A 27738-nucleotide genomic window follows, 5' to 3' on the forward strand; every position below is an offset into this window, starting at 1 on the left:
CTCGCCCCCGGTCACAAAGCATTTGAACCCAAGTCCTCCTGGGAACAGAGCCCAGATTTTTGTTACTACACTGAGTTGCCGGCCTGACCAGGCTTGGTCTCACGGGACAGTAGAACGAGATGACTGTGCCCACATTCGCAGCCGGTACGTCCAGGTAGGCCCCGGAATGATCACCCAAGGGCTGCCTCTCCCTCTCGGCGGCTGCCCCATTCGAGCCCCCCCGTACCCTGAGCCCAGAATCACCGTGGTGCCAGAACAAACATAGCTTTGGCATCATATACACCTAGATTTAAATCCCAGCTCAGCCGTAGGTATCGTGTAACTTGGGGCAAGTCACTTCATTTCTCTGAGCCTGTTTCACCACCTGCAAAAGGGGTATCACGAGGCTCAAACCAATAGGCTAGCTGTGTGGACTGAACGAGACAATACAAGGAGCTGGCACGTAGCAGGTGTTCAATATGTTTCTGCTTTAAAGAATAATTTGTTGGCTGTGCATAGAGGAAGCATCCCTCAAAATCAGCCCCCGAGATCATGTGCCAGCTGAAAGCCAGAAGAGGACGCTGTGACATGTTCGAGGGCCACAAGCATCCTGGGTCTTTGTATAACTGTCCCCTCCTTAGAGGCTACTGGATCTTGCAGCCACCCCCCCCCCACCCCCCAGCCCCCGACTGTGCCGTGTCCCCTGGATCACCAAAAGCTGCTCAGGCGAGTGAGTCAGGCCTGGGAGGGCCCTGCCAAAGTCTGAGGAGCTGGGAAACGGGCCTCAAACCGGGCAGCCAGAGGTGGCATGCTGGGGCAGAACGGGAGTCAGAGGGAGGCCTGGGCCCCCTTGGCTGCACCATGGAGGAGTCCTGGGGGTCTCCTCTGCCCTCTGAGGCAACAGTCACCTCAGTGGAATGACAGGGGTGAGTCCCATTGGGGGTTTCCAAGCTGGGTTTTGAAAGCAGGAGGTACATTCATTCATGCAAACACACACACACACACACACACACACACACAACTAAAACTAAACTATTTTCAAAGACACGCATAGATCTAAATTGACTCTTGATAAATGGATTGGAAAGTGGGTGGGGAAGGGGCAGAGATGGCGTTAGGGATGGGGGTGCAACAACTAATAAGGAAAGGGGCCCTGCAGGGTGAGGACCATGGAGGGTGCTCGGAAGCCTCGGCACCAGACGGCCACACCCCTCCCTCTTCCTGAGCGTTGGCGTGAGCAAACCGTTCTGCTGCTCCAAAAGGGAGGAGGGGAGGGAGGGGGGAGGAAGGAGAGAAGGGAAGGGAAGGGAAGGGAAGGGAAGGGAAGGGAAGGGAAGGGAAGGGAAGGGAAGGGAAGGGAAGGGAAGGGAAGGGAAGGGAAGGGAAGGGAAGGGAAGGGAAGGGAAGGGAAGAGGAGAAAAAAAAGGAAGAAAAAGAAGAAACTGGCAGCCAGCAGAGAGGTTTCTCTCTTACTTCCCACATTACCTGGTGGTTCTGAAGGCCAGCGTGAGACCCAGACTTGGGCCAAGGTCAAGCCTTGACTCCCATTGTATCAGCATATCAAATTCTCCTCCCTCTTCCAAGCAGGCTCCTCTGAGCCGCCCTCCCTGTCCGCCCAACACCTCCTCTTTTGCAGCTGTTCTGTGAACTACTCTGATAAGATCCAGCCCAAATGCTGCACCATGCCAGTGGGATCACCTATTTGCAGCCTTGGCCAGACCGAGGGCTCCTCCGGGGCAGCGTCAGCCGGGCTCGGGCTCATCCTGCAGAGCCAGCCCAGGGCCCAGCGGACAGGCCGTGTTCAGAGGCAGACAGAGGACAGCAGCCAGATCCCCTACAAAGCTCAGATTAGCGAAGAAACCCACCGTCACGCCTTTCTGAGGTTCTGTTCACTAGCCAGGAAACAGCACCCGCTTCTCCAGGAAGGGGACGGCGCTGGGCTTCAGGGTCCTGCGCCCCTGACCAGAGAGAGCAGGAAAGAAATGGAACCCCATCGCAGTCTGGATTTAAGTGCCAGCACTTCTACTTGCATTAACTTTATTTATTACACAAATAAGACATTTACAAAGCACAACATGAAAGATATGTAACAAAACAGACATTGGTTTTACAAAAAAGTGCTTACAATTTTTTTCCGTGTGTGTGTAAGTGTGAGTGTGTGTGTGTTCCCCTTTTGTGTTGTATTTAAATAAATAGTCTTGATGCCTGTACATTCCCAGGCTGCTCTAACAGGCTAGTGGAGACATGTCTGAACTGCAACATGCTACGACCACGTGATCCACGCAAGGGACAGACCCTGGGGGGAGGCTCAAGGCAGAGTGGGTGCTGGGTGACCCTGGGTAGGGCTCTACTGACCGCTGACTACATGGTTGCTTTGGGGGCTTCAGGAGCAAAAATTGGAGGAAAGATTAGAGTTCCCCAAGGCCAGGGATCAGGCCTGAACTGCACCTGCTACCATCAGCCCCCAGCACAGGGCCGGTACCTGCTGTTCACAGGATGAGTTCTGAACACAGCTGTGCTGACCACATTCTGAGGAGCGCCTTCTCTTTGCCCCGAGCCAGCTGGAACCATCTGCAGAAGGGAAAGGAAGCAGGACCCCTCCTAGAGCTGCACCCATGCCTCACCTTTCTGCAGGTGCCAGAGCAAAAACGACCCATGGGCTCTCGTGTTAAGTGCCAACTTCAAGCACCTGAACTCTGAAACCTTACCCAGACTCGGTAGGGGAGAGTGCTGTGATTGATTAGCACTGTCTGCCATGGGCGAAAACAGGGACAGTCGGCACACACGTGCCATGGACTTGCCTTCCCCGTCCTAGAGTCTCCTTCCAAAGGCCACGTATCGGGTTCACCAGAGCACGGAGGAGGACCTGGGCTAAAACACGCTGACTAGCAGCCTCTAGTGGGAAGTGCATCAGGACACCAAGTACTTGTAGCATCACAGGGTAAACTTGGGACACAGGGGCGTCCCCTGAAAACATACGTCATGGTCTCGTGTAGCCCAAGCCCTTTTGTTTGGGGTTGAAGAGCTGCAGCAGGACAGGGCGCGGTGAGCACAGATGTGTCTGGCCTCCGTTCTCAGGAGTGGGGGGGAGGGGGAGCCCGGAGGTGCCAGCTGGAATCTTGGGCTTGGCACGCCCACCTAGGCAGTGGGCACCTTCTCTCTACTCAGACTCGGGCCTAGAATTAACACCCTGACTGCCATTTCCCTAGGCCCTATTCCCCAGCCCCCCATGAGAGGTCCCCCACAAAAGAGGTGTGGCCTAGGCACCCCTACCAGGAGCCAACAAGCGGCCCCCAAGGGCCCCCAATTCTAACCTGCCCAAGCACCCGGGAACGCCACCACGTAGTGTGGACACCATGTCTGCCGTGTCGTCTGTGCACATCTGTACTGCAGAGCTAGGAAGGGGGAAGGTCTCCCACAGTGACCTCGGGTTTGTTCTTTCCTCTCCCAGCCAAATGTGCCACATCCTTCTCCTTGAGCTCCAAACCAGTGTGGGCCTTCGTCCCTCCAGCCCCTGCCTGTCCGCCCACTCCCGCCCCGGGCAGGCCTCCATCCTGCCCTGCTGGGCCTCTCAGGGTTGGTCAGTGTCTCTCCTCCCTCTGACTTAACTTGACATAACCAGACAGATGGAAATGATAAAATTAGAACACAGCTTTCCTTGGGGGACATCCCACAGACACTGTAGTTTTCCAGACAAAAGCAACAGAGCGGATAACACTGGGGCCTGTCGGCTTCCAGAAGTTGGCGGTGGTTCCAAGGGGGGAGTGAGCGAAGGCCAACGTGGAGGAAAGGAAGCCTGGAAGTGAGAAGGCTGTCGGCGTTGCACAATTCGGTTCGTCGAAGAAGAGTCCTGTCTACAAGGGAAAGCTGGGCTGTTGTTCTCGCCCCGATTCCAAACTTCAGGGCGCTCCGCCTTCCAAGAGGAGGACTCTGCGGTGCTCCTGGCGGGTTCTGGTTCTCAGCAGGAGAGGGGACAGCCAGGCGCAGGGGCCCAGCTGGTGGCGGGCGGGATGGCAGATGAGGGGTGGACGCGGAGGTGGGCGGATCCCTGGCAGCGCGCGCTCGGACACGGCATTTCAGCGGTTGAGGGGCAGCTGTGGGGCGCCCGTGGACAGATGCGCGAGTGCCGGAAGCGTCAGTACTGAAAAAGGATGACCTGCAGAGGGAGGGGGTGGGAGGGGGCTGAGCTGGAGACCTGCCCCGCCTCAGCAGCTCGCAGGGGTCCTTGAAGGCAAGGAGAATGTGGATATCTCGGGGCCCAGACCTGGCTCTGGCACTTACTTGCTGTGGGACTTGGGGCAACTCACTTCACCTCTCTGAGCCTGTTTCCTCATCTGTAAAATGGGAATGACAAGACCTCTCTCTCAGAATGGGGAGGATTCAGTGAGATACGAGAGCAGCAGCAACTGTCTGCTGGACACTGCGCCCTGCCTGGCGCTGCAGGAAGACTCTGACCTGTGTTATCTCATCGCAACCCCTCACGGGTGTCCCCCCATCGCCTCCACATTACAGGGGAGGGCTCAGAGAGGTAGAAACCAGAGAACCCACGGTCACACACACACACAGCCAGGAAGAGGTGGGCCCGGGGCTGCAGCCCGGGCCTGGCTCCAGAGCAAGCTCTCCTTACATAACATGCTGCCTCTTCCTCTCCAGGGCCACCATGCCAGCGGTCATCAGGCCTACGACACCAGGCCACCGGCCAAGCACCTCATGCGCACTTAGTCTCCACAAAGCCCAGAGGCAGGTGGCTTAGACATGCCAGACGCCTGAACACAGTGAGCGATCTGGGTCTGTCTGCCCCTGTCCCTCTCCTCTAAGCCACCCGGCTGACCTCTCATGCTACTGACACGGCCAGCTCCCTGAAGTTCAGGTCAAGGGTCACTGGCTGGCTGGTGAGTGGGATGTCACAGTACAGTGTCATGTGGAGGTCTTAAGGGGGCCCAGACATCAATGGGTACGGCCATATGGCCGTTCCATTTTCTGATCAGAAGGCCACTGGCCCAGATCCGTTCCCATGAAGAGGAGACGGAGGGAAGCAGTGGGGACGGTCTCTGCAGGGGTGGGCACACCACTAACCACCTTCTATGGCTACTTCCTGTGAACCGGGCACGGTGCTGGTTTCTTTACACACACTACCGCGTTTGCTTTCAGCGACACACTTGGGTGGTGGCACCTATTATTATTCCCCTCTTGCGGCTGCAGACACTGAGGCTCAGAGAAGCTAACTGTGCTCCCAGGTCTCACAGTGAGAAGTGGCAGAGCTGGGACTCGGGTCTGCCCGACTCACCCACACGGCACGGCCTCACCCACTCACCCAGCCTCGGGCAGCGCCCTCCTCTGGCCTCCGGAGGCCTGGCTTCGGGCTCTCTGGTAAGACCGCTCCCCTCTGTGAGCCTCAGTCTCTGCATCTGATCAAGGATGGCTCGGCCCTGGTTTCTAAGCACCTTCTAAGCTCCGAAACTGTGGGATCAGGGGCCATGACCAGGAAGAAGTCCGGTTCTGCAAACTCGCAGGGGTGTGTGGCCAAAGGATGATGTGGTCGGGGAAGAGGGTGCTGTCCCCCAGAGCTCAGAGCCCGTTCTCCTGGCCAGGCCAGCGCTGGGCCTAATGAGTGGGCTTAGGGGTCTACCCCAGGGGACACTGAGTCTCCTTACACCCAGGCAGGCACAGGCCTGGAGTGACTTGGGAGAAAGCCCATACAGGTCTGTACTGACTGACCACACGTAGCTCACCGGGCCGCAGAGGTCTGTCGAGATGTGGACAGAAAAGATCCCCGGGAGCGAGAAAGATCGTGAAGGAGGGGGAGACATTTTTCTGCAGGGCTGCTGGATGTGAAGTCGGGGACGCAGCCCAGAAAGAGAGAACTCTGGCTCAACAGCCAAACCCAGGGGCCAGGAACCTCTACAGCCAAAGCTGCCAGACCCCAGGCTGGCTCATCTTTCAGGCTGAACCAGACATAACCACAAGCTTAGCTGAGCCACCAGGAGGCCAGGGCTCGTCTCCAAGCTCTGAGCCTGGCCCTAAATCCTTCCAAGGCTAACCCGCCTCCAGATAACGCCCAAGCCCCGCACTCAGTGGTCCAGGCCCCTCATTATGGGACCCCTGTCCACCTCCCTGGGCCTTGGCCATACTAATGCCCTTATCCTCTTCCCCTGCTTCTCCCCTAGAACTTTCACTCCCTCTTCCAGGTCCTTGAAGACCATGTTCATCCCTCACCTCAAGTGCCCTGTCACCCGAGGCGCAGCTACCCGCCTCCTGCTCTAAACCACACACTCCCTGAGGACAGGGGAGGGGCCAGCGGGCCTCTGCAGTCCCTGTACCAGGTCTGACGGGTGGAAGGCGCCCCTGCAGGAGGGGGACAGCTCCGAGGCAGGCAATGCTAGGATGGAGGTCAGCCCTACCCACACCCTCTGTGTGCCCAAGGCGAGCTACTGCTCAGCCGGAGTGAGCCCCGGTGTCTGCAGGTGTGAAATGGAGCCAACTGTAACCATCCCCCCGGGAGGCCGAGGCCAGAGAGAGCACTGCGTAAACTGTCAAGTGCCGCGTCAAAGGACGTGGTTGCCAATCTAGGCAGACTCCGAAGTCCGACAGACTCGCCGTGTCCCTGGATAAGTGGTCACCCATCTGAGCCAGGAAGTGGCTGGCAGGCTTCAGACAACGCATGTCAAGTGTCCGCCGTGAACGGGGGGGCCGCTCAACAAACAACAGCTCTTCCTGTGAGCCTGGCAGTCCGAGGGGACATTTCTGGGACACGCTCACCCACCTCCCGGTGCTGCGGGGCTCGCCTTGAGCACTACCGGTCACTTGTAAACCTATCTGTCCAACCAGGTTGTCTGTACCTCCGTACCACCTTCCCCCATGGTGCCCAGCACACAGTAGGTGCTCAGTCAGGAGGCAGAGTAAGAGGGGCTATCCTGGAGGTGTGGTCCTCACCTCTGCTCCCTGCCAGAGTCACGTGGGCTGGGTATCACACTAGCAGATCCCTAGTCCCCACCCCAGACCTCTTCAGAGGCTCTCTAGGGACCTAGGCTGGGGAATCCACAGCTTTACAAACTACACAGGTGATTCTGAAAATCACACCAATATCAACCACAGTCTGCTGGACTCAGGCCCCCTGGGTCCTTCCAGCTTGAAGGCCCTGGCCCCTGCCCCCTCTCCAACACTTGGATTCCCAGTGCTCCTTGCCTCTCTGAGGACCAGTACGGTGATGTTTCTGACAGGCCTGCAGGGACCCCCCCACTGCCTGAGACAAAGTGCACACTCCCACACCTGGCAGCCCGAGGCCCCCGCCCCTCGCTGTTCTTCCTCCCAAGCCTGTGTGCCAGCAGCACTGAACTGCTCAGTGGTCCCAGAGAGCTTCTCATGCCTTCCCTCGTGAACTCTGATCCAGCCGCCAGGCCTGGCCTCAGGTGTTGCCTTCCTCCAGGAAGTCTTCCTTGTGTCTCTCCGGAGCTGTGCCCCCACCCTCCACTCCCCAGCTCCCTGGGCTCCCCCATCACAGTTTGATCACAGTGTAATAACTGTTGGGGTGTGTCTCCCCCTCCAGACTGTGGCCTCCTCAAGGGCAGGGACCACACTTTCCTCATCTCTGTGCCCCTGGCAACTGGCTCAGGGCTCCTGGACACAGTCAGCACAGAGCAGACGTTGTTTGAATAAATGAATAAGTGAATGAGTCAAAGCCTAGGTTATCGTCCAGGCTCTGGGACCTTGAGCTACCCAGGCCTCGATTTCCCCCTTTCTAAAATGGGCAGTGTCTTAGAGCAGTGGCTTTCAGGCGCTCCACCCACTTTCATCACCTTATGGGTTATGGAGAAGATTTAAGAAGGTTTCCAGGTCTCAAGAACAACACTTTCAATCTACTGGCCTGGGTGATGTCTGAGCACCTTTCTGGATGTGCAGTCCTAATGCTGAAGACAACCAGAGGCCAGGAATGCACAAAGGACACCTTGCCACTTCAGCAAGGTCGCTTGCTGACCTGCTAGCCCCGGGCCCCAAAGGCTCGGGGCATTCTCTCCTAACATACAGGAGTAAACAGGAGAGAGTAGAAGGAACCAGGGAGATGGTGGGCGGCAGGGTGGTGTGTGATATGAACCCTCTCCGGAACCACAGAGTTTGGGCAAAGTAAATTCTGAAATCTGAAAAAGAGGCCAGCCAAGGAGGCCTTTGGAGTGGCCGTGCACAGAGACCACATGGGCACCTGCTCGAGTGACTGCCTGGAGGACACAGTGGGGCCCGAGCGTGCTGGGCAGAGGCATGCTGCCTGCTCAGCGACGAGGAGTGCTGCTAGAACCCATGCCCGCAGGATGGCTGTGACCCACCAGACCCAACCTGGCTCCATTTACCTTCTCACCCCGGCTGGAGAGTGGCCCATCCATATCGGCTTTGAGGTGGACGGGGGGTGCGGTGTAAGGCAGCCGGCAGTGCACCTGCCCGCACTGTACCTGACCTGTGGACGAGAGGATGCCTTGGAGCCCACACCCACCCTCCACGCAGGATCCCACCTGCCCTGCGCTCAGCAGGCTAGAGCCCTGGGACCACGGTCACCTCTGCTCATTACCAGCTGATTGACCCTGGGCAAAATGTCAAGAGGGCTGGCTGCAATGCTCAATGCGAAAGACTTTATAACCGATAAAAGTTCTCTCTATGATAACTGTCCGCCTGACTGATATGCAAACACTCGTAAATGAGTATGTATTGAATACCTCCTACATGCTAGGCTGTACCTCATCTATTAGGATCCTCCCTTGGTGTCTTGCACCTTATCTCCCCGGAATCAGCAAGGCCTCCCCTCATACCTCCTAGACAACTCTGCACTCAAATGCCACCTTCTTCATGATGCTCTCCCAATCACTCTATTTGCAATTGCAACCCAACCCCAGCACCCACCCCCAAACTCCTTGTCTTCGCCAACTAGAATGCAAGTTTCAATGAGGGTAGGAATTTTTGTCTGTTTTCTAGATTCTAGATCTTGGTGAATTTCCAGTACCTAAAATGTGGCATGGCATCTATTGGATACTTACTAAATATTTGTTAAATAAATCTCGGTACCCTATTCTAACATCTAAAATGGAGGGGGGGGGGTTCTATCCTTGTGTCTGACCCAAGTGTCTCACGTTCCAACCTCTCTACCACTACAGTAGGGAAGTCCCTGGCTTCCTCTTCCTTGCACTTCACCCCCTTTGGTTACAAAAAAAAGAGCCCTGTACAGAGACTTACAACTGATATGTAACTTGGGAGAAGTCACTGTGCCTTTCTGAGCCACAGTTCCTTCGTCTGTGGAATAAAGCGGTTGTACGAGATTGGGGATTCTTAACCTGAAGTGTTCTCGGAGTCCATGAACGGCCTGAGATGACATGGAAAATACGTGCATATGTGCATCTTTCTGGGGTCTGGTTCCAAAGGTTTTTTTGGATTGCAAGCTCTGAGGCTCCAGGAAACTCAGGATCCTGTGAGCTTGGTTGACTGCAGAGCAAGCTGCCCAGGTGAGCTTCAGTCATGTAGCCAGAGGACTGACAGCACCTGCCCTAGCCTGGGTTCCACCTCAAGGTGAACAGAAAGCGCCCCTCAGCCCCTTCTCTGGGCATCAAAGACGTACCTAGGCTTGGACAACAAAGTACGAGTGCAGAGTCCTCACATGACTCTGGAGGCCATGGCCCCACTCCCAAAGGAGTCACTTAGACCCACTACCACCTCCACAGCAAAAGCCAGCTCATAGCCCACACGCCTGATACCTGGAGAGCCCCTGGTGCTCGGCGCCTTTAACAGATGAACTAGATTTCCTATGGGCTCTCTGCAGCCAAATAAGTCATTGTTTCAAAAAGTGGGGGGCAGTCCCTCCTACTGAGCAGATGGTTCAGAAATGCAGCAGCACAGAGAGAGCGCTCCCACTCGCAGCCCAGTGCGGCGGGCAGGACGCTGCACCCCCAGCTCTGCCAGCCAGAACCGCCGCCATCGCAGAGCAGCTAAGACTTACCTAGCACTTACTAGACCTTCAAATTCTGAAGACTTTAAGTCAACGATCTCATTTAATGCTCACCACACTGCTTTGAGATCGGTATTCTTACTGTCTTCATTTTTACAGATGAGGAAACTGGTATTCAGGGAAGCTAAGGAGCTTGCCCGATGTCACATAGCCAGGATGGGGCAGGGATGGGATTTTAGGATGGGTGGTCTGACACCAAAGCCCACACTCAGTTACTAAAGAATGCTGGCTCCCACTAACTCACTGTGGACCCTTGGTTTCCTCACTGGTATAATGGGACAGTGATCTCTGATGTTTAGAAACATGGTGTCCGGCACATTGGCAGCGGCTCAGTAATCAGCAGTGTCTCTCTGACCTCTTCCTTTCACTAGAGCTACAGAAGGGAGGATTTGAGTTTGTGAGTACATTGTAGCCACTTCTATTTTTCTGGTTGTGCCCCGCTTTGAGGAAGCAATCAGTGCAAACACCCTTGAAGGTTAAGAAAATGTGTGATAAGCAACCTGCTCAATAGCAGATTCACTGATGTTCATCCCCCAGAAATGCACAAGGCTACTTACTCCCTCTCTCCTCCAGGTTCCTGGCCCAAGTGCACCCCTCCAGGACCGCCCTCCATCTCCCCACAGTGCTCAGTGCCCACCGATGTGCCTGCCCTGTGTTAGTTTATTGTCTCTCTGCCCATGTCCCACTCTGGAATGTGAGTCCCAAGAGCACACAGGCTCTGGTCTGCTGCGTTCTACATTGTACCCTAGTGCTTAGGACACGGAAGGCAGTCCAACAATAATTGCTGATGTGAGTGGATTTGCACTGCCCTGGGAGGTAAGCATTACCAATGTGCCAGTTTACAGACAAGGAATCCGAGGTTCAAGGAGGTCAGGTGATTTGCCCATGGCCTCGCAGCCCTGAGTATTTCCACCACACTGGCCTTTTTCTGTGGCCCCAAATGCACCCAATACCGTCACGCTCTCTGTGGCAGGTGGTAGACCTGCCTACATTCAGTTCCATGGACACTCTGCACACCTATTTCCCCACTCCTTGCCTCTCACTCATCCTGCCCATCATTCCAGGCTCAGCCTGCTGAGAGGTGGCATCTCCACCCTCCATCCAGCACTTTTTCTATAGGAATCATCACATTAAAATACATGCTAATCTATCCAGTTATTGTTCCATGTTGTCTCTCCCACCAGAATGCAAACTACACCAGAGCAACTTTGTCCTCTCCCTAGACCCTGGTGCCCTGGCAGAGTGAATGCTTGGTATGTACTTTTTGAATGGCTGAATGGCTTACTTTTCCCAAAGCAGAACCAGGTAACATAATCCCTCTTCCCACCGCCTACGTCTGAGTGACTGTGAAACCCACATCTTCACCCACGAGGCTCCAAAAGGCCTCCCCACACCTCTGCCGCCCACACGCGCTCCTCTCCCAGGCCAAGGGGCCTGGGTGTCGCAGTCACTTACTCTCAATGTAGCCGTGCAGGGTGACCATGCGCGCCCGCTCAGGGCTGCTGAATGGGGAGTAGTGGATGTCGTCGGATAAGGATGAAGGGAGACGGGACGGCGGCGCCCCGGAGGGCGGCACAGGATGCTGTGGTGTGTGTTTTTTATGACGCGCCCGGCAGTTTTGAAACCACACCTGGAACGACAGCCTCAGCAGGCTCAGCCTCACAGAAAAGGGTCGGACGCGCCACCGGGGGACCCCAGACGGAACTGCCTCTCGCCTCCTGAAGAAAGCGGCCACGTGCGCCCAAGACCGCGGCTCCGCTGCCCCTCTTAGCGCTTGAGGGCCCACCCACAGATCCCAAGTCCCGGCCCCAGATCAGAAGGCGCCGTCCTCCCCCGGCCCCACCTGGATGACCCTCCGACTGAGGCCCGTCATGTCCGCAAGCTTCTGCAGCGTCTGAGCGTCGGGGTTGTTGTCCTGCGCGAACTGCGCCTGCATAACCTGCACAGTAAGGGGGCGAAGGGGCGGGGGCGAATAGGCACAAGCGCACGGAGGTCGCCAGGACCCTGGCCCAATCAGAGGCTCCGGCCTGAAGGCCACGCCCCAGGCAACTGTAGCCCCGCCTCTTCACTCTCACTGGGTCCGGGAGAGGCGGGGCCAGGAGGCCCTCTCAGCCCCTCCCACACCAACTCCCCGCCCACACCTGGCCACTAGCGGCCTTCCCCGGTACCTGCAACTGCTCTGCTGTGAAGGATGTCCGTGCGCGCTTGGCCGGCTTGGGTTGACTGTCCTGCTCCGAGGGCACTGCCCCCTCCAGCGTGAGGCCGTTCCCTGGGGGCGACAGAAGTGGCTGATCTCGCGTCCACACCTCTTCTAATGGCAGCCTGGAAAGGACGGGGGTGGGGGGAGCTGGTCCCTGGAAGGGTCAGGAGCTGAATTGGCTGGGGGCAGGGACCCTTGAGTTCAGTCCCTGGGGAAGGGGCCTTTGATTTCTGAGCATCTGCTTAGTATCAGACGCTTCTCTTTCGGTGTGCCCTTTATGTCTCACAGCCCTGAGAATGGGCAGCATTATCCTCACTTTAAAGCGGAGGCAACTGAGGCTCAGAAAGAAGAAAGCCACTGCTCAGACCTGTCATAGTATACTGACAGCTGGCTGACTCCGGGGGGATGCAAATGGGAATCTAGCAGGTTACAGAACTGTGATCCTAATTTTGTAAAAACTGATGAAAGCAAAAAGGTTGGAAGGTGCAAGGAGTGTGATTATGGAGATTCTAACTTTTAATATTTCTCCAATTTTGGAGGTTTTTACAATCATATGTCACCTTACTCCTCTAAGGTTTAATTTTTTAGCTATTCTCTTTCCACTTATATTATTTTTACAATCACACTAATATACTTCCATTTTACTTTTAATATCTCATTTTTCAGAATACAAAGGCAATAAATACATGTTCCTTATCAAAAGCTCAGAAAATTCAGATAAGCACAAAAAAGAAAATTAAAATCACTAGCAATTACACCACTGTTCAAAATTTATTGTATTTTTAGCCCTGGCTGGTGTAGCTCAGCGGATTGAGCACAGGCTGGAACCAAAGAGTCGCCAGTTCAATTCCCAGTCAGGGCACATGCCTGGGTTGTGGGCCAGGTTCCCAGTGGGGTCCACATGAGAGGCAACCCCACACTGAAGTTTCTCTCCCTCTCTTTCTCTCTCTTCCCCTCTCTCTAAATAAATAAATTCTTCAAAAAATACAAAATTTATTGTATTTTTAAATTAGGAAAAATACTACATTGAGGAAAGAATAAAACAAACATTCCAACATATACACATAGAAAAAAAAATCTGGGAACACATACACTAAAATATAAGCAGTTGTGGCGTTTGGAGTGATTTTTATTTTCTTTTTGCTTAACCATCTTTTCTACAATAGATATGTGTCTGTGTTTAAGTTTAAAAAGTGAAACAGAATCCAAAACTGAGGGCTGGTCAGTAAATAAGTTCCAAGGTCCCAAGCCTGCCAGCTCCCCTGCGTGGCAGGAGTCTGGGGCGGGGCCTGGCTGGGAGAGCAGGAGTGTGTAACTGGCAAGGCTGTGACCAGGAGTGGTCCTGGTTGGTCCAGGTGTGGGAAAACTTCTGACTCCCTGAACTCCATCCTGGCTCCACTGCTAACGTGTCCACCACTACAGGTGGACATGGTACCCCAGCTTCGATTGCTCCCCACCTAGGCCCACTTAGCCCCAATCCTGGCAGGAGAAAGTGATGATTATGGCCAGGAACACTCTGGAACACCCTAACTAGTCTCCAAGCTGGAAACTGAGGCAGGGTGACCCATATCCCTCCCCAGAGGCACTGTGGATGGGACAGACATTTTGTGGTATTAATGTCTTCTAGGACAGCGGTCTCCAGTATTTTTGGCAGCAGGGACCAATTTCATGGAAGACAATTTTCCACGGACTAGGGTGGGGGTTGTGTTGGTTTCGGGATGATTCAAGCGAATTACATTCAAGCTCACCTCCTGCTGCGCGGCCAGGTTCCTAACAGGCCCGGACCTGTATTGGTCCACGGCCCAGAGGTTGGGGACACTTGTCCTAGGAGAACAGGCAGGACAAGGATTGCTGTGCCTGTTATTTCAATAGAGACATGAAACTCATAGAGGGAGCCACATCCCAACAGCCTTCCCTGCTCGGTGAGGCCTGATGAAAGGGCCTTGGAGCTTGGCAATGGGGCGGTACGGTATGGTGGTAAAGAACCTGGGTTTTGGAGTCAGGCAGACATGCTGGCTATGTAACCATTGGCAAGTCACGTGCTGCAGATAACCTCTGCCTGTTTCCTCACCTGTAAAATGGGGGACACACCTGCTACTTCTTAGGGTTGTTGTAAGGATTACATAGACTAATCACGGCACAGAGAAGGGAGCAGCTTCCACAGACCCAGACAGGGGAATTGTGGAAAGGGTCTCTGCCTCTGCCCACAGCCCAGCTTCTGCTCCCCCTTTCCAGCCCCCAACCCACCTGTAACTCAGTCACCACAATCCCTGGAAGACCTGGCCCCTGGCCCTGGACCCATGTGTCTTGGGGAATCACAGTGTCAGAACTCTAAGAGATTTAGGGATCTTTCTATTCCACCATCCGTCTTACAGATGGGGAGACGGAGGCCCAGATAGAAAGGAACCTTCACATGTCAGAATTGCATGCCAGAAGCAAAACCGGAGCTCCTGTCTCCGTGTTCCAGAGCCTTTCTCCTTACAGTGCAGCATGAAAGCTCCACCCCCTGGCTTAGACCTACTGGCTTGGGAGTCGAGAGAACAGCGTTGGTCACTTCTTCATGACAGCTGTAGGGAAGGAGCCCTCGGGCCAACCAGTGCAGTCTAGAGGTGGAGTAGGCTGCCCCATTATGAGAACCACCTCGAGCATTCACTGCCTCCTGCCTCCTGCCTGGCTGCCTCCTGGCTGTACAACACTTCGGCTCATCTCTCTTTGACAAGAGATCCTACCTAAGCCCCATTTTACAGATGAGAAAATACAGTTGCAGGGACAGGCAGTGCCTTCCAACTCCCAAGCAAATGGTGGAGCCAGAAGTCTGGGCTCCGAGTGCAGCCTCCAAGCCCCAAGGTGAACACCAGTCTCTAGAGGAGGGTGGGCTGTACCTGAGGTGCTAGGGTGGGGGAAAGCTGAGGGCAGAGGTGTGGCCAGGTGCTGGGCGGGGCGGGTTGGGTACCGTTCTCTGCGGCCCTCTTGAGATTCTCGATCATGGTGTCGTAGTGGATTCGGCACAGCACCTTCTCCTCAACCAGGCCAAATTCCTCGCCCGTGGACAGCTGGCGCTTGCACGAGAAGCAGGCGAAGCAGGCCAGATGGTAGGCGTTGCCGCGAGCCCGCCGCACCCAGTCGCTGGCGTAGATCTGTCGGCCACACCGTGCGCACTTGGTCCCAAATCGGCTGTGGGACACCGGGGCGGGGAAGGGGATGGCTCAAGACAGGCCCCCTCCCTCCCTCCCTCCAAATCCCAGCAGCCTGCCTGTCCCCAGGCTTCTGGCCTCAGGGCTGTCACTTGCTAAGGAATTTCCCTATGCCTGGAACCAGCACCCCCGCCCCCACTCCCAGAGAGAAGTCACCTAGAACGTGAGCTGGTGGGTGGGTTTTATTTTCTTCTTGGCGTTTTTCTGAGTTTTCCAAATTTTCTACAGTGATCATTTGCATTTGTATATAACATTAACCTGTTCACTAAAATGTAAGTGTTAGGGAAATATAATAATAGTAATAATAATAGGCAAATCTTGGAGCCTTTACCACGTGCCCAGCAAGATTCTACGCATTTTAGATTGAGGATGTCTGGTAATCTTCCTTTTTCAGATAAGGAAAAAGGGTGTTAAGTTCCTTGCACAAGGTCACGCAGCTCGCAAGGAGAGGAACCCGAGATGAAAATCCCGCACCCCAGCAACAGAGAAGCTCCGGGAGCCCAGGCGGATATGCATTCCCGGCTTGATGACTCTGGGCAAACTGTTTAGCCCCAAGTTCTCCTTCTGCTTGCCCTGAGCCGAACTGGACGGCAACAGCAATGGCGCCACTGTTTGTTCGGTGCTTTGCAGTCTATTAAGTACCCAGCTAGTCCCAGACTGAAGCCCCGTGGCATTCCAACAGTAAATGTTAAGAAGACCGAAAAGCCCAGATCAAGTGTCCTCTTCCCCCTTAAGGTTTCTTTGAGATTGCCTCTTTCCCGTCTCCCTCCCCCTTTACAGCCTGGCTTGTTTGGGTGCGGCTGCCTCCCCCACCAAACTGGGAGTCCTCAGAAAGCAGCGAGTCTGGTGCGCCCTGTGAGAAGCCACCCCGAGGCCTGACCCTTGAGCACCAGGGAGGAAGGTTTGTTCTTCAAGTGGATGTGAGCCCGTCTGAACCCTGTGGGCCCGAGTCTTCTGGTACACGCTCCATTTCAGGGACCCGTGCCACTGCTCCAGGGCTCAGGCTTAGCAACCCAAATCATACACTCCTCCCTCCCTGACCCCACAACCAACCAATCACGAGTTTCTCCGGGACTCATTGCCTCCTGGGCCAGGCTCCCATCATGCACCCCTCTCTGCAAGTCTTAGCCCTGGTCTCCCCTGTTCCCAGGGCCAATCCATCCTCCACAGAGCGACCACAGCCAAGTTCCCAGCATGCATACTGCATCCTGTCCTGCCCTGCTTAAACTCTTTTGGTGGCTGCACTCTACCCTTGGGATCTGGTCCAAGACCCTCAGAGTTTACAAAGCCCAACAGACCACATCCTCTCAGGCTCATCTTCCCCTCCCTAACCTTCCTCAAGAGCCTCCACCCCAAACCCAAGTTTGAGTCCCAGTCAGCCACAATGGAAGGTCATTGCCACCTCTTCACGGCCCCTCTGAAGCATTTTCCCACCCCAGGCCTTCGCCTGGGCTGTGGCCTCTCACCACGCCCTCACCCTCCAGGAAGAGGCCACAGCCCCCAGCACCACCCTCTCCGCACTGATCACACAGAGCTGTCGATGACATCTGGTTCCTCGGACCTCCCTTCCACCCCTGGCATTCCTGGGAGGGGACCAAGAAGCTGTGCCTCAGTGTCCCCAGGGCCAGGACACTCCCACCTGAAGGCGCATTCAGAAACTCCATGAGACTGCCGGGAAACCAGCCCAGAAAGTGCGTTCTGGTTACAGCATCATCTACCTTGGCAAACGCAAGCAACTGTCAATTGAATGAAAGAGGGTCTTGGGTCGAACTGAGTGTGGGAGCGGAGAGGCCTCGGCCAGCCAGAGGCCCCCAATGTGACCCCAATGCTACTGTCTCCGACCAGAAAATGTTAGCTCAGGTGCCGCTGCACCCCTTTGCCGGCCAAATCCTACACACAGGCAGTTCCCTACCTCAGAAACCGGGCTTCCCCAAGGGAGAGCCCAGCACAGCTGTGGTCTCTGTTCACAGTCCCTCAGGAGAGAGGACAAGAACTTGTTTTGCCCATCCCGTCTACTCCCGCCGTGGGGTCGGTCTGGTGGTGACCAGATTGGGAGCCCTTCCTGGCCTCCCAGAGGAGGGGGTGGCCAGCCGGGTGCAGAGCCCTTGCTGAGGTCCGGGGTCCTGTGGTGCGAAGCCTTCACTGTAACCTCGGCTTCGCCCAAGCATGTGAGGTGGGGACTCTGGCACCCACTGGGCACACTGGAATCGGAGGTTCTGAAGAAGCCAGTGACTACTAGCTCAAGGCCATAAAGAGAGTGGAGCAGGGGTTGAAGTCGGTTTGGAGGTGCGAAAAGGACCCCAAATCTGCGGAAGCAGCTGGACTGGAGATGAGAAGATCTGGATCCCAGGTGGTGAGCGAGAAACGGGCCTGGAGTGACCCCCAGCATGTCCCCACTCCAGGCTGCGGGTCCTGGAAACTCCAGCGCATAGGGCCTGGAGGCCAGCGAGTTCAAGAAGGCGGGGAGTGCGTTCCCAGAGAGTGGGAAGAGCCAAGGAAGGGAAGGTCCTGCCTTTACAGGCCAGGCGAGAGCGACTTCGCTTTTCCTCTGTGGTCTCCGTGCACCGCGGCCGTTGCGCAGCGCCAGTGTGGCATCCCGGGTCTTTGAGTTTGGCTGTGCGGGATTCCTAGCCCTCCGCCAGGGACGCATCCACGACACCCCGCGCATCACTGACTTTCCCGCTCCACGAGCCCACGACGCCCGTGCGCGTTCTGTCCCTACGCTGGCTGCTCACAATGCCCCCCTCCCCTTGATCCCAGGTGGACGCCACGAGTGACTTCTCAGCAACTTTCTCAACACTCCTCATGTCACCCCAAATTCCAGGAGCTACCCCCAGCTCTAGGATCTCCCCGCGCTCGCTCTGGCTCAGCTCGGTCAACGAAATCATCCTCGAGTTGGATCCTCGGATGGAAGTGGGGGTGGGGTCATTACGCAGTTTTGGATGCGGTGCGGGCCGTTCCTGGAGCGGGTCCTCCACTCACGGCAGGGATCGGTGGCACAAACCAGGCAAACGAGTTGGCTTACAGATTGAGGCTCTGACAAACCGACAAACTCCTTTCCAGGCGGGCTGCAAGGCCTGAGCCGCCAGATCCGGAAGCAGCGAAATTGGCAGCGGAGAAAACGAAACTTCAGGAAAGGGGTGTTTGGGAGCCGTGGGGCTAGCGCCAAAGGGATTAGGGGGCGCGGCTACAGCCCCAGCCTCGCGCGCGCCCCTCCCTGGGTCCCGGCCCACGCCTCCAGGCAAACGCGCAAACGAACGGCCGCGCTTTGGGGAATGGAGAGGTGCCCGACGGACGCTGCCTGCCGCAGCAACTGCTGAGAGGGGTTAGGGTCGGCATCAGGCACCTCCTTGCCCTCTCCCCCCAGTAGGGAGCAGTGATAGCCGGGTGGTCGTGGTTGTGGGGCGGGAGCTGTGCGCCCCTGACCAAGTCAGGCTCACTCCCCGGGCCTACTTCTCCTGCATACCCAGCGGCGCTCAGTAATGATTTGGTGGGCGAATGAGCCTCAACGAAAGAGTCCATCCGAGTTTCACTACGATCCACTTCCCCATCATTAAGCTACCCCTTTTCTGAATCAGAAAACCGAAGCTCAGGGTGGGAAGGTCAATGTCAATTAGGAAGCGAACGAGCCAGGGTGCGGAAATTCAAACCAGAGTTCATTTATTCTACCTTCAGGATCCTCCCCCGATGGCTTGAGAGTCTATGAGGTGAACAGGGGGGCGTGTAGGGGGACCCCTGCCTATCCCCGCTGCTCCTTCTCTTCTAGGCAAACTCTTAGGAGGAGAAGCCAGAAAAAAAAACAGAACCAGCAATTAAGAGGTTAAAACACCCTGAGCCTCAGAGATCCTGGCCCGAGGCCCCTCCCCCAAACTCCTTTCTTTGCTCCCCCAACCTCTGTCCCCCAACAGCTGTGGGCTGCTGGGCCACTCTCTGCTGTGGTGGGGGTGGCTTCCCAGCTCCGAGGCTCCCTGGGAACCCTTGCTCTGAAGGAGAGCGGGTGGGGTTCTCGCATTGCAGCTTGGGGTCCAGGCAGAAGACAGGAGAAGGCTGGGGTGTTTACCCTATGTCACCTGGGCCAGGGGACAGGAACTTCAGGGGGAAGCCCCAGTGGCCCAGCCCAGGGCACTCTCTTAAGTCTACCCCACCAACTCCAGGACCCCATTTAACCCTTTACTCCCCACTCTCATGGTCTGGAGGCAAGAGGCCCAGGGACCATGGGGACCTTGATCCTGGTGAAACTGATCCATTCGGGGCCCCTAAAGGAGGCTACTCGGGCCCCAGTGCTCCCAGGGCCCACCCAGGGAGTCTCACTTCAGAGTACCCAGTGGGTGCTCCCTGAGTTAAGCCAAACAAACGGGGCAAGGAACCTTAGGGCCAGCAAAGAGGGGTCTTTGGTCATTCCACCGACCCCACCTCCTGGGGAGGAGCTGCTGAGGTAGCCCTCCTATAGAAAGAAGTGTATTGAATGTTTAGACACAGGGATGGTGAAGCCAGGCAGCTCTGGGTCTTATCCAGGGTCTGCCACTTATTAACTGTGTGACCTCACCTCTGAGGGCCCAGTTTCCCCTCCTCCAATGTGGGGATCATGAGAGGGTCATGAGGACTTGGTGGGATAAAGCATGGAAAGAGTTAACCCAGTTCCTGACTGAGAGATGAGCTCCGTTTTGGGGTCACCGGTGTGTGTCCTCACCCCGACCCAGCTCCTTTCCCACTCTCGCCCTCATTGTGGGACCCTGCACTCTTCACCTGCCACTCTCTCGGGACACCCATTTCCCCAGTCGCACAAGGGCATGACGCTTCGGGAGGCCAGGGGACTCAGGAGAGCGTGGCATGTCAGTCCACCACCCCACCGTGTCGGGGCTGCAGCTGCAGGTCGGTGGACGGGAGGAAGTTGTCTTGGATTGTGGTTGCTATGAATGCCCCCGAGGGGAACACTGTTTATTTCCTCAGGACTTTTCTTTACTTTTTTCAAAGAAAATGGAGAGAAAAATGGTCTTCGCAAAAAGTAAAGAAATGAAAAGCAATATCATATTTCCCTGTTGGCAACTTTCTTCTGCTAGGAGTGAGGGGAGTTGAGCTGTCGGGGTCTCGTTTGGAGGGACGTTTGGAGAAACCGAGGCAGAGAGGTTCAGCCACCCGCTGGCAGGGGCAGACAGCCACGTGGAACTCCAGCCCCTCCCAACAATGCGGAGGAGCCAGGAGCAGCACTGCAGGTCCCTACTCCCCGCCCCCCCCCCCCCCAGCTTCTCCTGGAGTCTTGGGAGTGCCTTCTAACTTCTGACTTCTGGCTCTGCCCAAGGAGACTGAAGGACAGCCTACAAGGAAGAGTGAGATGGGGGATGGACCCCAGAAGAAACCCTTCAGTGGCAGATAAGCCCCCAGTGCTCTCTCCCTCATCCTGATGAAGACCTTGACTTCTCAGGGGCAGAGGGCTCCAGGCCATATCCCACCAGGCCCTTGGCCCAGGACTTCAGGGAACAGAGAGCGAGAGAATTTCAGAACACGGTCCCTCCCTGAGCCCCAGCCCTTGCTCGAGAGGAGCGCGCTGCCTCCCATGCCGTCACCCAGGCTCTCTCCAGGATAGACCTCCCTTGCAACAGCCCGCAGAGCCTGGGCTGCTGCTCAGAGCAGGCAGAGTCGCTGCCTGGCACTCCGCCGGGTTTCCTTTCCCTTTTTGTAGGTTTCATTATTTTTGTTACAGGTGGGGCTGCCAATGATGGGTCATGCCTGCGGGAAGACCTGGCCAGGGAGAGAGGATCAAAAGAGCCACAATTCTTCCCTCCTCCCAGGGAATGTGAGCTTTTCTTCCCTCCATTTTCTTAACCAAAATCTGTTTTAGTTTTGCTTTGGGGGCTCTTGTCACTGCAAAAGGATTAGCGCTCACAACCTGCAGCCCAGAAATGGCACAGCCCCATCCCTCCAGGTGAGCCCTGTTCCTCCAACTGCCTGAGAAAGTGACATCAAGGGATTGTAGCAGCATCCACCCTGCCACGGTGACAATGGTGATAATCAAGGCACCCATAGCACCTGCCATTTGGGGAGCTCAGAGACACAGCCCTGGAAGTAGGCCGCTGAGGGCAGAGAGAGGCAGCGATGTGCCCAAGGTCACACAGCGGTGCCACATTGTCCTGTTGGAACTCCATCTCTGCCTCTCCCCAGCCAGCTGCACATTCTATCCTCTCCACCCCACCGCAGTGGGCAGGGGCACTCCAGAGCCTGTGGGGGCTCTGAGCGGTGAGGTCAGGACCTGCGTTTTGACTCATCCCTGAAGGTCTAGTAAGCACAGCATTTGAGGAGACTCGGTCCAGCCTGGGCAGGAGCAGGGGCTGGAGAAGCAGCAAGGGAATGTGGGCAGGTGACTGGCAGGCAGGGCTGCCAGGTCTGTGGTCACTAAGAGAGCCAGGGTTGGGGTCCAGCCCGGCCTTCCTCTACAGGAGCAGGTTGAGGTAGCCTCTTGCTGGGTTTCTCAAGCTGCAGCCCCATCTCTGGCTGGCTGATGAAGCCAAGGAACCCCCTAAGCTGCAGCTAGCTTTTTTTTTTTTTTTTTTTTTTAAACAACTGCAGTTAAGCCTAGAGCAAGGAGGTGGCCAGACAGGGACTCTAACCTCCATTTCCTGCCTTGACCAACCGTCAGATGGAGCAGTGCAGGGAGACATCACACTCTGGCTACGCACCACACAATGATAACCCTGCCCTGACACGCACAGCACAGCAGTCCACACCCACGGGTCCACACTCAGACCACACCCTTGAGCGAGCGCTCAGAGCCTGGGTGAAGGCCTTAGGCAGAAAGGGCCCCTCCGAGGCCGAGCGGCAGGGTGAGGAACACAGGATTTCCGAATCTCACCCTCGCACCTCCAGATCCCTGTCCAGATGCAATCTTGTCCTGACCTCCATGTGCACTGGAGTTCACACACAGAGACACAGACAGACTCACACGTGAACTGAAAGACAAATGCTCGTCACAAAGGAACGCAGGGCTGTCCGCACTTCCCTGACCCGTCTCAGTGACGCATTCCCTCGGTGCCCCTGCAGAGATCCACACAAAACACACGCATGCTTTCCTTGCACGCGGAGTGCGAAGCCACCTTGTAAGAGACCCCTCCACACTCGCACGCCCCGGCTGTACGCACTTGCACACCGATACTCAGAAGACGAGTTCAGTTCTTAAACCATGCTTTCCATGGTTTCCCAGAGTATCCCAGTTCAGAACGCTGCCAGCATCCCCCTAGGTTCGAGGTCCTCTCTTTCCAAGTCCCGGAAGACCCAATGGGGCGGGGAGGGGCGGGGAGTTGGCGGTGCCTTCCACCACATTCCCTGACTCCCAAGAAGCCTGAAGCCATGCACGCTCTCCCTACGCAAGGACAGAAGGGATGCCGGTGGAGGCGGTGGTGGGGCTTACAGGGGAGTAGCTTTCTCTGTTTCCTCAGAAGGTCCCGGGGAACAGGCAATCTCTTCCAGGAACCGGCCCCATTTCTCTCTTAGGACTTCACAGACCCGGTGGTAGGGCATTGGGCCTGGTTCGGGCTTCCCGCGGATGTCAGGCGGACGACCGCTGCGCGCAGGACTTAGCAGTGACCTGGACCCCATGACCGGGTCAGACCGGATCCTCTGGGTTAGGAGCTACCTGTGCGCGGGCAGCGGAGACGCGGCGGCGCTGCGGCAGGACAAACCCCTGCCGCTGTTCAGAGGAGCCGCGGGGACACGGCCCGGTCTCACGGAGAGCGCAGCCCGGGGTACTCCTTCTCAGCGCTGGGCTACAGCGCTCGACTCCCCCCTTCCTGTGTGGCCGCCCAGAGTCAGCCTAGACCCGGGAGAGGCCGAACCAACGACGGAGCTCGGGCTGGAACAGACGCCTGGGACCCAGCCAGGGCCCCAGACTCGTAGGTCGACGCGGGGTCTAAGTTGAAGCGGAGCGGGAGACCGAGGTTGGGGCTTAGGAAGAGGTGCTTGACTATGGGATCGGATTTGAGATCGATGAGAATCTATCGCTTGGGGCCGGCCAGCCCCAAACCCAGAGCGGAGCCTGCCGGGGCCAGAGCCTGGACCGGTCTGGAGCTCAGCTCAAGGGCCAGCCCGGGAGAGACGCTGGCACGGCTGGAGTTGGGAGTCGGGTTGGGGCCCAGAGCTGGAGCCGGAGAGACAGCCAGATCAAGGCTGCAGTCCGAGGGGTCGGGGGCATCAGAGCTCAACCGAGGCGCTGGAGGCTGGAACTGGAGCCTGAGACTCAGGCAGTACCCGAGACGGAGCCAGACGCACAACAAAACCCGAGCGGGTCGCAGGAACAGGAGGAGGATCTCGGGCCAGGCCCGGTGCTGGCACTGGTGCGCAGCCTGGAGCTGCTGATTCATGACACTGAGAACCCGTGGGGCCGGGCCGCGCGGCGCGCGACGAGTGCGCTCGGGGTTCTGGAGCCGGGAGACAGACACCACGCTCCGCAAAGGCGGCTTCCGCGCGCGCGGGCGCCTGCCTGTGGCGACACTGCTGGCCCGGCAGCGGCAGCCTACCTGAAGTAGTCCATCTTGCAGAAGATTTCCTTGTTCTTGATGTAGCAGCTGTTCTGCTGCCTCAGCGACGTGCGACACACCGAGCACTCGAGGCACCGCACGTGCCAGATGAGGTTGTTGACCTGGAGAGGGGGCAGAGCGGGCGCGCTCAGCGAGGGCCTCTTTTCGCGCCAGGCCCCGGCCTCCGGGCCCCATTTGCAGACAGAGGGGCTGGCGCTCTGATGGCGCATGTGACTTTCCCCACTTTTCTTCTGTAACACCGAGGCTCGGGGAGGCGAAGATGAACTCTTCCCATTTTGCAGATGGGACGGGGGTGGGGGCGGGGGGGGGCGCAGAGACATGCTACAATTAGCCCAAAGCCTAGCATCCAGGAATCGGAATTAAACGGACTTCGTGCCAGCGTTTCTTCCCTCCAGCCTTCCGGGCTGCAACCCACACCCCGACAGCACACAAGCAACGCCCGGCCCCCGTTTCACCTTGAGCAGATACCGGTCCAGGATCTCGAGGCCGCAGCTGGAGCAGATGTTCTTGCCGGCGGACGGCACGGAAGAGGCAGCAGAGGGTGGTGAGCAGACAGAGGGCGTGCTGGGCGTACAGGGGGAGGCCCGGCCCTCGTCCTTGTCCAGAGCTCCTGCCAGGGCCTCGGCGTCCGCCTGAGCCTGCGGGGCGGGAGAGAGGGAGAGCCGAGCGCTGAGTCGGGCGCGGAGGCCAGGGCCCAGTGTTGTAGCTGCCTCAGAGACAAATCTGGAGCCCCAGCCTACCAGCTGACAACGAAATCCCCCCGAGACGCCGCGCCATGTGCTAAAGGGCAGGAATGGAAAGGCCTATTGGAGAGGAAGGGACGGCCCCAACTATTAAGACGCGCGTCCTGGGTGTTGGGAGCGGTCAAAGCCCATATTCTCCGCCGGAAAACCCAGGCTCAGAGAGGGGCGGCGCCCTCCGGGAGTCCCCCAGCGCATGGGCAGCGGTTCGGGGCCGGAAAGCCGGGCCAGGTCCCTAGGGCCCGACCGCGGACCTAAGGCAGGGCCGAACGAACTCACCATGGCCGGCGGAGCGGTCCCTTCAAGGCAGCGGGTGGTCGCTTTGCAGCCGGACCCTGGCTGGGCCATCACCTGGGGGAGGGGGGGAGGGAAGGCAGGCGCTGGCGGCTGCAGAGCTGGCTACGCTCAGCCTGAGCCCAGCGCCTCCCCGCGCCTGTTATATAAACCGGCGCGGAACAATGAGTCCTAACTTTGTAGTGGGCATTTAAAGCCCTTCCCCACAAAAGCGGTGTCTCTCTAATGAAGCAATTTGAATTTGGATTGGATTTTTTCCCTCTCTCTCCCCCTCTCCCTGCACTTAACCCGTGGCTCTTGAAGTAATCGCTTAGTTCCCTTGCAATACAAGCCTCTGAGGGGGAAAAAAAACACGCGCACACACACAAACTACCTGCAATTAGAAATTGTCGTGAATGCCCAAGATAAGAGGTAGCCAGAGTGTCAATTCCAACTGTCAATCAGTGAGATCCATCAGGCCGCCCAAAGAATTGCAAATTTGATTTTTTAATGGTAGTAATTAAAAATCGAATTTTTTCTCCCTCCACCTACCCCCCTTCCTCGCTCCCTTCTCCTCCTCTCGACACAAAATGCAAAAAGGAGAAAAGAGAGAAAGAAAAGAAAAAGGAGATGGGGGCGGGTGTTGGAGGAAAATAAAAAGCGGAGCGCGGGAGCATCAGCCCACCCGCCCCGCGCGCGCGGCTAAATTGACTCGGCGATATTGACACGGATTCAGGCGCCTTTGGAGGGCCACTCGGAGGGAGACCCGGAGCAAAATGGGGTCGAGACCGGGGGTGAAACGGGACCAAAAAGATTATACGGAGGAGTACAAGAGGAGGAAAAGACACCCTCCAGCCCCTCGGCGCGCCCGGGACGGCCCCGCGTCGGGATCCTCAGCGCTGCGCCCGCACAGCCCCCGGCGTATCCGTGCTATCAGCGCCTATTCAGACGGACAATGCCCGCCTCGCCTCCTCTTGATTCTCCTGTGTCTTTGCTAAATCGCTTTTTGAGAAATTCCTCCAACATTTGCATAATGTGTTCCCGCTTTCCGCGGCCCCCTCCCCCTCGCGCTCGCGCGCGCTCGCACACTCACGCTCGCACGCTCACAGGCGCACCCCCGCAGCCCCTCGGACAGCGGCCGCCCCGGCCGGGGCCGCTCCGCCGCGCGCCCGCTAGCTCACCTGGTCGGCGGCGGGGCCGCCCTCCGGCAACGCCGGGGCGGCGTTCTCGTGCTTCCAGTACATGGGCCGGGGAGCGGCGGGCCCGGCGGGCACGCAGCGCAGAGAGCCGCGCCGAGGGGGCCCACGGCCGGCGCAGTGGGAGCAGAGGCTGAAGCAGGAGCAGGAGGAGAGCGGAGGCGCCCGCTCCGCCGCTCCGGGCCGGGCCCCAGCCCCCGCCCCCGGCCCGCGCACAGCCCCGGCCTCCTTGGCTGCAGCCGCCGCTGCCTCGGAAGAAGGTCCCGACAAACTTGGAGAGGCCCCCGCCCCCTCCTCCTCCTCCTCCTCCTCCCCCTCCTCGTAGTCCTCCTCCTCCTCCTCTCCCTCCTCCCCCTCCTCCCCCTCCAGCTGCAGCGTCGGCCGCCCTGCCGCTGGAGCCCGGCTCGGTTCAAGATGAGTCATGCGTGACCAATCCTCTCCCCGCCAAGGGAGAGCGAGACACACACAGCGAAGCAGCGACCCAGAGACACACACACACAGTCATGCAGACACACAGAAACTCAGAGCTGCTGACGGAGACTGAACGCGCGGACGTACAAAGGCACCGACAGGCAGGCACTCGGCCACACCGCTCTCACGCCGCCCCTCCGCCGAGGGCGCGCACAGCCCTCCGGCACGGCTCCGCTCTCAAGTCCAAGGGGGCCCGTGGTCACACACCATCAGCCGAGGTGGACTCCACACAAAGTCGCACATGATGCTCTGCGAATGCAGCCCCACGCCTGGCACGTCTGTGCACATGCTCAGGCAAATGACTGCCCTTCACATGGTTTTCGGGAGCGCAGGCATCCGCGGACCCTCGCACACCTGCGCAGACACCTCTGCTCCGTACCCGGCAGAGAGCGCCTCGGCTCCTAACCACTGAATGGGACTGGGCTGGGCGGAGGAAGACGGTGCTCGGGGGTGGGGGAGGTGTTCCCCTGAATTCTCTTGGGAGGGGTTGTCTGGGACATCTCCCTTCCCTTCAGGATGTGCTGAGCCATCCGGTCGAATGCCCCTCTCACCTTCGCTGTGGTTCTGCCGATAGAGAGAAGGGGAGGCAGGGAGGCCCCGGCGCTTGGACAGGACGCAGCCCCCAAACACAAAGACACTAAACTCTCAAAGACAGAACCTTACACAACTAACGCCCGACGACATTCACACACAAGTGAACACTCACAGCCTCAGCCTCCTGCTGCACACACACACTGATCCTGGAGAATCACGTGTAAACATACAGCCTCTTCTAGAAAACAAATACGCACACTCAGACCCAGCCCTACGGGCACGGAGACACCGCACCTCTGCCATGGCCCTTGCCCCGACCGCCGGAATCACCCTCATTTACAAACGTAAACAGCCACTCAAGGGTCCTTACCCTGGTGCGCACGGCCGGCCGCACTCAGATGAGCACAGACCCCCACAGTGCTTCCAAGTCCGGCAAAACCTCCTGTCCTCTACTCAGACACCCACAGACACGCACACACGTCCCCACAAATGGCAAAGTGACCTTTTATAGGCAGAAACAGCCCCGCGCCTCTGCAGACACGGGACCCCCAGTAGGCACAGCCTCAGTCGCGCGCACACAGAGGCAGACAAGTGTGTCCGTGCAGCATCGCCCCTGAAGGATACACCCAGGTACACAGAGA

General features: G+C 57.4%; 1 protein-coding gene across 6 annotated transcripts; it reads right to left on the reverse strand.

The window, feature by feature from the left end:
- Positions 1 to 1399: 1399 nt before the first annotated feature.
- Positions 1400 to 26925, reverse strand: LHX6 (LIM homeobox 6). 6 transcript variants are annotated; one of them, XM_036022173.1, is made up of 10 exons: positions 26771 to 26924; positions 24903 to 24974; positions 24339 to 24515; positions 23863 to 23984; positions 15115 to 15335; positions 12130 to 12230; positions 11805 to 11900; positions 11417 to 11591; positions 8322 to 8425; positions 1400 to 4135 (listed from the first exon to the last, which is right to left on the reverse strand). In XM_036022173.1, the coding sequence occupies exons 1-10, from the start codon at positions 26849 to 26851 to the stop codon at positions 4115 to 4117; spliced, it is 1170 nt and encodes a 389-aa protein (XP_035878066.1). In that variant the 5' UTR covers positions 26852 to 26924; the 3' UTR covers positions 1400 to 4114. The 6 variants fall into 6 exon arrangements, with proteins under 6 accessions (XP_035878066.1, XP_035878065.1, XP_028387022.1 ...); XM_036022172.1 differs by having other exon boundaries at positions 24339 to 24521; XM_028531221.2 differs by lacking the exon at positions 26771 to 26924 and adding an exon at positions 26078 to 26336 and having other exon boundaries at positions 24339 to 24521.
- Positions 26926 to 27738: the final 813 nt, after the last annotated feature.

This window comes from Phyllostomus discolor, chromosome 3 (genome assembly GCF_004126475.2).
Source record: "Phyllostomus discolor isolate MPI-MPIP mPhyDis1 chromosome 3, mPhyDis1.pri.v3, whole genome shotgun sequence".
Lineage (NCBI taxonomy): Eukaryota > Metazoa > Chordata > Mammalia > Chiroptera > Phyllostomidae > Phyllostomus > Phyllostomus discolor.

Bases quoted from the DNA above. Each gene is read 5' to 3' on its own strand.
- LHX6 (XM_036022172.1), bottom strand. From the start codon at position 26,851: ATGTGCACAGACGTGCCAGGCGTGGGGCTGCATTCGCAGAGCATCATG. The intron at 11,592-11,804 runs GTGGGGCCGGGG...CTGTCGTTCCAG, and splicing joins TCAGTCGGAGGGTCATCCAG to GTGTGGTTTCAAAACTGCCG. The intron at 4,136-8,321 runs GTAAATGGAGCC...CTCCCTCTGCAG, and splicing joins TCTCCAGCCGGGGTGAGAAG to GTCATCCTTTTTCAGTACTG.